At 34.6% G+C, this 13,179-nt stretch overlaps 1 protein-coding gene across 1 annotated transcript; it reads right to left on the minus strand.

Annotated features, from left to right (window-relative positions):
- Positions 1-2,322: 2,322 nt before the first annotated feature.
- Positions 2,323-4,939, minus strand: LOC18603043 (protein IQ-DOMAIN 19-like). Its single transcript, XM_007034784.3, has 4 exons — positions 4,244-4,939; positions 3,890-4,126; positions 2,855-3,544; positions 2,323-2,739 (listed from the first exon to the last, which is right to left on the minus strand). The coding sequence occupies exons 1-4, from the start codon at positions 4,694-4,696 to the stop codon at positions 2,719-2,721; spliced, it is 1,401 nt and encodes a 466-aa protein (XP_007034846.3). The 5' UTR covers positions 4,697-4,939; the 3' UTR covers positions 2,323-2,718.
- Positions 4,940-13,179: the final 8,240 nt, after the last annotated feature.

Raw genomic sequence — 13,179 nt, forward strand, 5'->3', positions numbered from 1 at the left:
ACATAGATACATATTTCATTAAAAGTAACGGAACCCACTCATAGACAAATACTTTAATACTTGACTCCCTTAAATTCTCCTTGTATGTTGATGGAGAAATAGAAGGGTGAGGCAAGGCTGATTGAACTTTGGAAACACAAATTTTGACAACTCTAATTGATGGGCATCAGCCTTAACCAAGCCCAAGTCTAAGAGACATTTTCAGATCATTGTCTATAAGAATTATAGAGCCCAAAGCTCAAAAAGGCTTTCTTTAAACTTCCATACACAGGTTCCAACCCATTCTGGTCAGAAGAACTCTAAACCTTGAAAGGGAGCCTTTGGGTTTCATGATTTAATCTCTTTGAAATCATCTACATGTTCTTCAGATATTGTTTCCTTCTTTATTTTTTAAATTTATAAAGTTGGTATTTACTACTTTTTTTCTCTCCATTCTCGTTCCCTCATTCTCCCCTTCGCTTCCCCTCACCTCTCTGTCGCTCCTCACTACACACCGCCGACGAGAGCACTGTTCTCGCTGCCGGCGGCTCTTTATTGCTTCCTCCTCCTACTCCTTTTTTCACCGTTTCTTTTCTTCCATCTCTCTCACTTTTTATTTTTATTTTCATGTGCTGCCGTCGCCGGTGGCGTTAGTTCTGCCGCCGGTGATGTTTTATCCTTCTCTTCATTTGCGTTTTCTAGTTTAGGTTTTTTATTTTTTTATTTTTTAAACCGCGTGGGTTTTTAAGAAACCCTTGAATTTTTCAAACCCTTAAACCGGTTTTTTCGAAACCCTCGAATTTTTCAAAAGCTTTAAACCGGTTTCTCAAAAACCCTTTAACCGTTTTTTTAAAACCGGTTTTTTAACAACCCCCCAGTTTTCCAAAACCCTAGAATTTTTAAACCCTTGAACCGGTTTTTGGAAAACCGGTCAACAGAATCGTGAAAACGATTCAAGAAACCATCTTGCCATCGCATCTCCATGCCGCCTTGGTCTCGCTGTGCGGAAGTAGTGGCATATAGCAATGGTAACGGTACTATATTTACGATAAGGGAAGCAAGCCAAAACCCGATCGTTCTAGTCAATGCGGCATGCACATGCTGTTGGGGGCATCTGTTCTTGGAATGAGATTCTCATCTTACAGATAAGTGCTTTTAAGGGCAGCCTTTCTTTCATTCTTTTTTTGGGTTGAGGAAAGGAAATTTCAGGGGCATTCTTTATTTTATTTTATTTTATTAATAGCTAATTTGATAATTGCCTTATGTCATTACAAAGTTTATCCTATATGGAGTACTAGACATAATTTTTCATCAATGGCATGGTCATTTTGATGGGTTTCATTGGACTGTCAATTCTGCAGTAATGCCTGGAAATCCATATTTATTTGTGGGTTGAGTTCTTACTTATGGATGGTTGCTTACATCTAAGTTGCATGCATAATAGTTTGTTGGTTAAATTCTTGTGTACACCTTACCTTAATAAATATGTAGGAGGCGAATAACTTTATTATGGGAGGTTTTGTGGATTATACTGCATTATCTGATTTACAGTATTGCTTAGAGTCATTTGTACCTGCACTTTAAGGAAGTTCATTTATGCAATCTATTTGGGTATTCTTTTTCTCTAATTATTATTTAGACCCATAGTTGTTCTCCCACATCTGACAGTGATTTACCTCGATTTTGGCAGTGATGGTATAGTATTTTGGGCAGATGCAATTGGGGAAATCATGTATATAAGTCTAAAGAAATGGTCAGAAATGTATGGTTGCTTCTATAAAACCATCGAAGTTTTTGGAAGAAAGAGCCATTAAGGGCATCGCAGTTAGTGCAACAGCAACATCATCAGGGTGTGTTTTTAAGGTGAGTGGCGATGAATGGGTCGAAGTAAAAGTAGTGGGAGTTATGACAAGACTTCGCGTACACCTTGGGGCGAGCCTTGTAAGCGTGGGTACAGGACTGCATCTAGCAAGCGCAGAAAGTAGTGCTTGATCCATTTGGCATTTAGTAGTACAGGACGGTATTTAATGTTCATATTTTTGAAGATTTTGTTCAGTTATAGAACTCCTTGTATGGATTGAGCTGTTGAAGTTATACGAAGGTGTATGTTTGTTCTTCAAAAAAAGAAATTCTTATTTAAAGCATAACATGAAGCTGGTGCTTCTGGAAACTTACTATCATTGTGGGGAACAGAAAATCTGCAGGCAATCTCTTAAATGACGTTCGAGAGTATATAGGGTGGAAGTTTAGGTTTAATTCTCAGAAAAAGAGATAAAGGGGGATCCTGGATTTTTGTGGCAAAGAAGTAGTAAATCTCTGATTGAACTAAATTAGAGTAATAAGTTATTATGAGGGAATAAATCACACCATGAATTTCTATTGACATATCATTACTAAATCAGTAAAGCTGAGCCCTGCAATTCTTGCAGGTCAGTTTCCTCAATGGTTTGCCAAAGGAAGACATTCAATCAACTCATGTTCGAAACATCAAAAGCAAAGAACAAAAACGTTTCTACACAGGGGAAAGGGGAGGGGAGGGGTGTTCAAACAGTGCTCAACTTTGAAATCAGGAGTGAAAATTTGTCAGGCCATCATAGCAGCTTCTACATTAATCGTAGATGTCAGTTTCTTTGGCTTCTCCCATCGCAGCTTGCACTATTTATTTGATTTAGATCTACTTTTTTTCAGTTGAGTTGAGCCACACTCTATGTCTGTCCCAATGGTAAGAGAGATATGCTATTAGTACCTATCTCCATGAGGCTGCAGCCACAGAAATCAACCAAATTAATAATGTAAATGAAGCTGAATTCACGCATTCTTTATATTTACTTAAATCTGAAATTCTGTTAATATTGTTTTGTAATTTCATACTCACATCATATGCAACGAGGGATCTGCAGTAGTTGGTGTTTGTGAGTACTGTACTGGTGGATCCACACTCACTGTCTTTAAGGGATACTGCTGATCTATCAAGTTTTATTGACCAGGGGTATTGGTAGTTTTGAGCAGTGGCTCCAACGTGTGAAGATGACCGCTGCATCCTTACCGCCCTTGGGACATTTCTGCCTTCAATCGATGCCCTTCGCCTGCTTGGTTGCCTTTCAAATGAATCTGGCCTTGACTTTGGTGCACTTTGTGATCTGACTTTGGCTCTTGAAGATTCTGTGTTAGCCATGTAATTGGGGAATAAGGGGTAGTCATATGACACAGACTCTGCATATTCAGGCCTTGGAAATGCAAAAGGAAGTTTTGATGGATCAGGTTTTGAGATAGCTGAATAGTATGGGGGGCTGCTTTGTGCTGTGCTGAAAGAATAGTCCTCAAAATGACCACTGCAGGCCCTGGGGCTCATGTCAGTCAAAGCTGATGGTGCTGGAGATACCTGATAATTGTCTTGCTTCGAGTATGCATGATTTGAGGAATAATGAGTTGAGAATCTATGTTCCACTACTCGTTCTGCTTGAGGATAGTGTGAATAGCTATTTCTACTCTTCAAACTTCCCTTTAAATCACCAAGATCCATCTCTACAATCTTAATGTTTTCTTCCATTCCTCTATCAATCTCCTACATGCAGAAAAACCCATGTTGCAAATCAAATTGTATAAGAATAAAAAACGGTCGTTTAACAGGTGAAATGAAATACTCCTCTGCTGCTTCTCTTTTACGCCCGGAGCCAGTAGTAAACTGTTTTGTTTGGCTTTTGGTTTTGGCATTAGTACTAATTAACTATGACTGCTCTTTCAAAATTGAAATTGATGAAATCCCTGGTAAGTTTGGCATACTTTTTGCCACAAATTGTTGATGGAATATATTCCAGGATAGAAAGAAGAAACGAAACAAGTTCTTTTTGAGATATTCAATATCAGATGATAGCAAGAAAACTCCTTGAAAGGCAAAGGAGAAACGTACATGATATGCATGCCTGAACCTGTGATCTGGTGTTGACCTTCTGTGGGGTGATTGTCTCTGGCTAGCAGGATTTGATTCTTCAACCATCCGAATCCTCTGAGCTCGAGCTCTGGCTTGTGCTGTAACCAATGCCTGCATGCATCGGAGAGTAGCTGTGGCCTGTTTTCTCACCAGGTGACCCCTTACCAGCGCCTGTAACTTTACTAGTCCTTTTAATGCATTCAATGCTTTTCTAGCCTGTTATAACACCAATGAAACGACTTGCAAATATCATATCTCATAATATGTCTTTTAACTTGAAATTAGATACATTAGCTACAAAAAAAATTCGTGGACACTTCAGAAGTTACATACCAAATATGATCGAAAGACAGATTGAATTTTTATGGCAGCAGCCTCTTCAGCTGCGCTGGCTTTCTCATTGGCAGCAGCAGTTAAGCGGATCACAGCAGCTGCAGCCTGTGCAGCTGCCACAGCAGCGTCAGCAGCAGCTGCTGTAGCCACTGCCACAGCCATGGCATGCTTTTTCTGTTCATCCCCATTGTCCAAGGTGGCCTCCACTGAAGGTGGTGGAGTGGCAACTTGTTCTGTAGAATTCAAGTCCTTTGTAGGGGTTGCTCCAGCTGAAGATCTCCGAAAACTCCATCTTCTTTTTTCTTTAGGAGTTGTTGGTGGGATTGAAATGGGAGTAGTTGGATTCTCGGGGGCAACTGAAGAATTCTGATTGCTTGTGTATTTTCCTTTTTCTTTCTCCTTATCTTTCTTGCCTGTCAAGAAGCTTTTAAGCCATTTTCCTGTCTTCCCCATCCCTGTATAAGACTCTTCTAGTCCACCATTGCATCACAGAGGATCATAGAAAGAAGACAGCAACAAGTGATATATAGATCCCCTAGGCTATATCGGATAAGTAGCTTTCAACATGTAATGGGCTTTCTTGTTAAAGCAGATCTTAATTGCAGTTTTTTTTGTCTTTTTTGACAGCCTAATCTAACTGCTTCATTATTCCTTCAGTGATGTAACTACCACTTTCGGAGGATGATTGGGTAATGCTCATTAGGTAAGCCCTCAATGATGGGTAAAGAAGGAAGGAGGAAGCTGCCTTGGCAAGCCACTTGCCACCATCCTGGAAGATTAATGGTGAGATTCCTTAGCTGTTTAAACTTCTTCAGCAACCCATTTTGTCCTTGCAGTTAAAAACTGTCTGATATAATTTTCAAGGGTGTTATGGTAACTATGTCCTGGTTAACATGGAATGGGACATCTCAGAAACCATGTGAAAATGGGTCGAGAACATGCAGAATCCGTGTAAAATACTCGTTTCAGGGTGGGAGATCTGTCCACTTGAGGTCTATTTTTGGGGTCTTGGATTTTTAGAACCTGGAAAACCTTTGTGGGGATTGTGGGCTCCACTGAGAAAATGTACAGAGTAGAGTAGCTTGGATTGCTTGTTGGATGAGCACATGCTTATTTACATCCCAGCGGTTGCAGTATCCTCTCGTCTTTTGCATCAAGTTTTCTGTCATGGTCCCTAGGAAAGTGAATTTAACCTTGTTGATACCAAGACCCTGTAAGAAGTCATCTTCTCACCAGCTCTTTTTATCCTTTCCTCATTCCAGAAAGCTGTGGGTCCAATAGATTTATACCACTGCACTGGAGACATTGGGATGTGATCGAGGCTTGATAAAACAGTTGTTGGGGAGACAAGGGGTAGTTTGCAAATAACTGTCCTGTTTAGCTTGGAATTTGAATTTTCCCACTGTAGAGGACCACTAAATAGGTGTAGCTGATTGATTAGGAATTTTATTTGGGGTGTTTACTGACACTGAGAGCTCTTACCATAACAACATTAAAGCTGCTGTAAGAAAATTAACTAGCTGCCAGCCTATCTCTCTGCACAACAATCAAAAACTGAAGTGTGTTTCTTTATGTAGTTCCCATCAATATATTTCTGTAGATTCAAGTGTTTAAAGCTTTCAGAATGTTTTGAAAATTGCTGATTGTGTCCATTAATTTATGACCCCCCCCCCCCCCCCCCAACCCCCTCAAGGAAATTAATCATGGTGAGTCTTATTATTTACTCCACAAGTAATAGATTTCTGTTTTGGGGAGTCTGTTACCTTTAGGTAGTTAAAAAAATGAACAAACATTGCTGCTGCAGAAGCAAAACCCATAGAAATCAGAAACTCAATGTGGAAAGTCTATCCTACTCAATGGGATCATGAAAAACATTGCAAGGAAAATTTTCTGTTGACCTCATTAAAAAGAAAAATAATTATAAAATTAATTTATTATCTGCATATATGCCATTTAAAATTGCAAAAAAAATAACAAACTTTTATGAGTCAAAAAATAGTAAGACATACTAGTATACAAGTACAACAAAAACAGTTGTCCAAACCTCTCTGGGGGCTCATATATGAACAATGAAATAATGTGATTTGGACCAATCTTAGCCACTGTACATGCACAATTAATGTACAATTTATATAGAAATATACTTTTATAATATGGAAGGATTAGTTGGCACTCACATGGTGTGTTTATATGATCCCCCATTTTGAATAGGTCCTGTATCCAGGGAAACACTGTGGGATCCTCAGTTTTTCAATTCCAGTCTCTCAATCCCTCTTCGTTCAATTATTAGAAGATCACAAGCATGCATGGTTCCCTTTTGTTTTTTGGGGATATTAACAATTGTTATTCTCGTACAGAAAAGAGGTAATAATAATTTTAGTTCTTGTAATCGATAGAAACTTGTGTTTGTTTCTATAAATAATAAATAAAGACAAATTACTTCTTTTTAATTGATATTTCTAATTACTAACTTAATATAGAATGCAGAAAAGGAAACACAAGGTCGGCGTAGGGAATTTGCATTCACTTATATTAGAGTATGACTCGTGCGTTTTACACAAGTTAAATATAAGACACTCACGCATACGATTCGTGCAGAGTCCATACCTTACAATCTTTGTGAACAATTTCAGGCCTCTTTTAATAGTGTTGTTCAACCTTTTTATATATTTTCTAAAATTGACACGTGGTTAAACGAGAAAGTCCCTTTAAAGCTTTTTTTTTTAAGTATGTTAGAGATATTATTTGTAAAAATGATGCAAATATTCTGAAATTTTAAAAAAAAATGATATGTAATTATTATGTAAAATTTACCCACTTTCTTAAGATAAAATAATTTCATTAATTCAAGAAATTAGATTACAATTATCAATAATAATGAACAACAGAAGATGAGGGCAATCTTCTTTGCAGTAGACATCTTCCCCCTCATTCATCCCACACTTAGCTAATGCATGAGCAGCTTCATTTCAAGTAATTCTTGGCAAAATTTGTTGCTGTGTGAGGGCCTTTCCACTGATCACCATTGCAGTTCACCAATTCGGCTGGACCAAATATCCCAAGCAGCTACAAGAAATAAATCAAAGCGGTTTTGCTGTCCTTTACATGCCACCTAATGCAACCAGTTCTGCAACATTCAAAAAACCGTTGCTGTCGCTGCTCCATTTGAAGTTTAGTTGCTCCCACACTGCGTTCGCTAAAGAACAATCTTCTATGGCATGCATCATTGATTCCTCTTCTTCTCCATACTGAAGGCAACTTTTCTCCACATTTAACTTTCTCTTTTCCAGGTCACTTTTCACAAGTAAAATTTCCTTCATTACCAAGTAATTTGTATTCAATGTATCCCTTTGAAGCCGTAATGCTAAACTAGTATACCTAGGTATCCAAGTTTATTAAGTGGCAGAGCATAAATGGCCTTGAGTACACCAATAATTGCTTAACATGCTGTTAAATTCCTGACACAACGATTTTGGCAGCAAGAAGCAGTTCATAGCACAAGTTGGGATTGCTTGTAGAATCAACTTGATGAAGACTTTTGGCTTTATCCTTGCTGCTTTATATTGATCTTGTCCCATGGAACCCTATAAGCACATTTAAGACCCTTTCCCACCGGTGTAGTAGCTTTAACTATTTCTCTGGATTGGAATACATGATATAGGGTCAGTTTTGTTCTTACATAAAATATTTTTGGAAAACATTTTTAAGATTTGTAATGAAAAATTGATTTCAAATGTAAAATATTTTATCAGTTAATAGAAAAATATCCATTAATCACGTAAAATGTCTTACACCTTTGAGAGTTGTAAGACATTTTTCAAAAAATAAAAAGATGTTGTTATATTAAATAATATAGATTTGATGAATGTTAATATTTAATTTAAAATATTAAAAAATTAAAAATATTAATATATAATTTTAATTAAAATATTAATATTTAAACTATTCAATACTATTAAAATTAAAAAAATATTTTTTAATAAAATCACTCAATACAATTTAATATTTTTATTTATAAATAAATAAATCTTACTAATAATTATAACAAAAAATATTTAATAATCGTTATTTGATAAATACATATTTACAAATATAGATTTTGAATGTTTTACTCAAATTGATGAATGTTGATATTTTTATAATGTTATGGTAAAAAAATAATGAGATGAAAATCTTTTTAAAAATTAGAACGTACTTTCATTACAATATGTGGTTAAATATTTAGAAAATATCATTATTAATTTTTCTTATTTTCATTTTCACTCCTAATTTTTTCTATTTATCATTTTAATACCCAAATAACTCATCACTAATGATGAAAAATATATTTCACCAATGATCCAAACATTAAAAAATGTTTTCAACAGTTTATCTAAATAGTTAAAAATATTAAATTTTTTATACAATATTTTACGAAAAAAAAATTTTACACAAAAATTTTTTTTAATAAGTTATTTTTAAATTAGCAAGGAGATCGCATTCTTGACGTCTTTTTTGTGCAATTCACCTTTGTTACGACTGATAAACAAGCTTGATCTTCTGCCCGAAGCCATTCCATTATTTCTCCAGCATGTGCTTCAACCTTTCTCTTTCCCTACTGTCAACTGTAGCAAATAATAAACTATCATCTGCGAAAAAGAGGTAACTCTGGCTCATATCTGCTTGCTTTAACAACCTTTATTAATAATAAACTATTATACATATTAAGCAAAGCTAAACAAACTTTCTATTATTTCACATCAAGGAAGTAACTAAAAACAAGAAACTTTATTTCACTAGGAATTGATTTTAGCTTAATATGGTTTAAATTGGAAGATGTGTATAAGCACATTATTAGAAATTAGCATCCAATTTTTGTAGGCCCGCACCTTTACCATTAATCGGAACAAAACAAAGAATCATGATTCATGAACCGAAACTCATATTTAGGGCGTCCCAAAAATAATTTCGGGATACCCCACATTGAAGGATAAAGATTTAGCAGTACAAAAAACATGATAGATAAAAGATTTGGTTTTCTTTTCCTCTTTGGGCTTGGGAGCGAAGGAAGGTATGGGATAAATAATATGGTGAAACATCTATGACAATTGTCTTTAAAATTTATGATAATCCTGATTTATGTATTTATTATTTTAGAAGATGTGAAACATGAGAACCAGCAAAGATATGTAATTATTTAAGATCCTATCTCAATTTCATAAATTATGAACAAGAAGTTAATCCAAATCCATTTAAAGATATTTTGTCAGATCAGGCAATATGAATCAAATTATTGATTGTGTTATCTGTCTTAAATTACACTATGAATTGTTTACATATGTACAGTGAAAGATATATATATATCAAAGTGGTAAGGAGAATCCATTATTAAAATGTGAGTGTTGCATGCTTACATTGTTTAAGTTCTCAATCACATGGACTGGGGAAAAGAATAAAAAGATTTTCAACATGCATGTGAAAAGATTCATTGATTGAGGATAGGTACTCTTCTCCTTTTTGTTTGCATTTTCTCACTGTCTATAGGATGGTTCCTTCTCATGTGCACTTTGGGCATTTCCGGCATGAGGAACCATATTTTTCCTATTTCACCATTGAGCTTGTCCTCTTCATTTTCATGTGGCCTTCCTAACTGGGGAGAACCCTCAAGTGGTCAAATTTCTTTTCTCAGAAAGATCTCTATTCTTATACTTGATCCAGCATTTTAAATTTAAATATTATTATCTTATACACTGACAATAGAATTTATATAAATGTATCATGTGTTCATTTTAACTAGATATCATGTAAACTCATAATTATTTCAAGTGAACTTCCTTATTCTAATTCACTAGCAATTTTGTTACTAAAAAAAAAATTGGAATACTAGTTCTTTTTAGTTTATAATAAAAAAAAATAGTCAAATACAAAGTTCTTGTACACTAAAAATATATTAGTACACAAATTAATGGAAATGAATGGCATATTGAATAATAAAATAAGCTTCAAATTTTTATCGTTTAATTTTACATAATATTTAATTTTATGTTGATTTATTTAATTTATTAGTTGATATTTTCTACTTAATATGTCATATATATATATATATATATATATATATATATATATATATTAAATAGATCAATATAATTTTTGCTTGTACATATAATCTCATGAAAATCTTTGTACTAGTTTGACTTCATATTGTTGTTGGAATAATAGGAATTTTTCTTGTTGGAAAGGTTGTGTTTTCAACCTCTTGGCATCCGTCTGTCATGCTTGCTCTGTTCATGGACCACAGTAGGTATGAAAATGAATTCCAGGAAATGTTTTTGTATGAGGATTGTGCTGAGAGGTCAACATCTTGCACCATTGATCCTTATATTCCGATGCGCTTGGATCATGTCGGATTTTGACTCCAAAGGCCCAAATTTACTATACTACTTATTTACCTTCAAATATCCCACAATCCTCGAGGTGAACATTGTTGATCCCAAAGCCAAAGCCATTTTCTGACTTTGAATGCAGTAATTTTTTTTTTTTTTACCTTGAATTATCAAGTAAAAGAACACAATATTTTCCGTGCCCATCCACAATCTTGTAAAGGGCAACAAGAGTTCCCTAATTAATCTTATCAAATGTCACAACTCTCAAAACAAGTACATAAATAAAAATTGTATTAGAATATTTAACTAATTAATTAATGCATGATGTCCTACCTAAAAAGTAAAATTTAAATCTCTTTCTTTAATTAAAAAAATATATAAATAAATATTGTTGAATTCTAAGGAAGAATAGCAGCAACATCAAGGTTTTGGACCGTTTGGATTTTAACCTTGGGCTGAGAAAATGGTAACCGTGTACAAAACTTGTGGTCCAGTTTAAAATGGTCTTCATATTTGCTTCACCTTCCTACCGACTTGCATTTGCTATCAGCCCATCAATCAATTAAATTGCACGCTTTTTGTACCAAATCAACTAAGCCTGTCCAAATAGGCCTTGAGGGACAGTACAAATTCAGATCTGTCATCAGTGAGATTGGATTCTTCAGCTACTTCTTTATTACCACATTCACTGAGTGCTCACTGTTCCGCTTAACAGGAAGCCTGTGGTCCCCGAAAATCTTTCATTGTCCTTCAATTTCCAATGCAATTGCATTTTGGCCTTCACAATCCCAACATGAACCGTGTTGAACTAGTCGACAAAAACCAATTAAGTAATTCCCAAGAAAGTTTCTAACCAAATGGATTGGACGAGTGTTACTTTCACACCTTTTCAGCTAGGAATACATGCAAACTGTTTCATCAAAGACCCACAATGAATGTACATAGTTGGAAAGCGTGGCAATCAGTCTGCAGCTCCATCAGGCTATGTCCGGCCTTACACTGAACCCAAAGGCCACAACACTGTTTTCGCTGCCCCAGATATGTATTGAATAGCCTAGAGGTTAGAGCCCTAGACACGAGCTAATTAGGCCCACTATGTATTGGGCTGACTCCTGCAAATCAAAATGTTCATGAGGCCCGGTTATTCTAAATCCCTAATGCCTGAGGGAAGTTAACTACGGAAATGAAATGAACTTTCTGACCTGTCAAGAAGAAGAATCCAAATACAGAGAGGCAAAAGGATATTTAGTTATTTCCTTTGACTTTTTGTGGGTGGCGTGAATCATTCATTGAAGAGTACCAAAACAGATCGTGACTAGTGTTAGCTGCTAAGCATACTGATAATGGGAACACAATTAATAAGCATTGAAGAGAGTCTGATCCAAAGTCTATGGCAAAAGGGTATTTATTGGTAAGGTTGCACCAACATTTTAGATGGCATCTTTCCAGAAACCATACCTTCAGAACCGAAATGGCTGATTCCATTGATAAATGCAGTTCATCTGTGAATCATCATGCACATGTCTTCAAGACAGACCTTCCCATTTAGCTCTCTTAGGTTGGGCAGCAGAAAGTCATACCTTCAAAACCCAAAATGGCTAATCCTATCGATAAATGCAGTTCACCTGTGAATCATGCACATGTCTTCAAGACCCTTCCCATTCTGCTCTCGTCGGTTGGGCAGCCGAAAGTCATTTATTAGGCATATGATTGAAGACAATGCTTTTCTATATTCAAAGTTCAAACAAAATTATGATTCTTTGTATCTTCTTTTGCAAGTAATATAAAAAAAAATTCAAACTCGACAATAAAATGATAAATTTTTATTCTTTCTTATATATATATAAAAAAACTTACGTCTGTCTCAAGTAAAAAAAATAAATTATTTAATGACCCGTATTTATTTAATATGAGATTCCAAATTCAATCTCAATTCTTTATTTTTTTTTAGAAAAAAGAGTAAAATAAAAAAATATTTATATTCTCATGAAATTGAACAAACATCTCTAAAAAGAAATTTGGAAAATTTATTTTTGGTTATTATTGAATAACAACTTTTTTTTTTTGAACAAGATGAATTTGATGTCACATTCTATGATTTGGAATTGTGATAATGATGATTAGTAGTTATGAAGTCAAGCCTTGGCTTGCACTATAACCTCACAAAAGGTTAAAATTAAACCTTATTATCAAAAATCATTAAATTCAAATATTGACAAAGAATATTAAATTAAACACTAGCATTAGAGTTTTTTTTAAAAAAAAAAACAATATTTTCATTTAAGATAAATAGCATTGAGGATACATACATGAACAATTGACTCATTAATTAATATATAATTCTTTACGAAAAATACCAACTCAAGCCACACGCCAAATTCTAGTATTAGTTTTTTAATAAAAAAATCATGGAATATCTTATTATTAAAAACATCATAAATCAGTGTGACAAATATTAAAAAGAACTATGTTAATTAAAGGGTCTAGAAAATAAGTCCAATAATGACTCAAATTCATGAACAATACTAGTTTAAAATTTGAAAATAAATTTTGGCATAATATTTTTTAAAAAAT

Source organism: Theobroma cacao, chromosome 4 (genome assembly GCF_053813885.1).
Source record: "Theobroma cacao isolate CCN51 chromosome 4, ASM5381388v1, whole genome shotgun sequence".
Taxonomy (NCBI): Eukaryota; Viridiplantae; Streptophyta; class Magnoliopsida; order Malvales; family Malvaceae; genus Theobroma; species Theobroma cacao.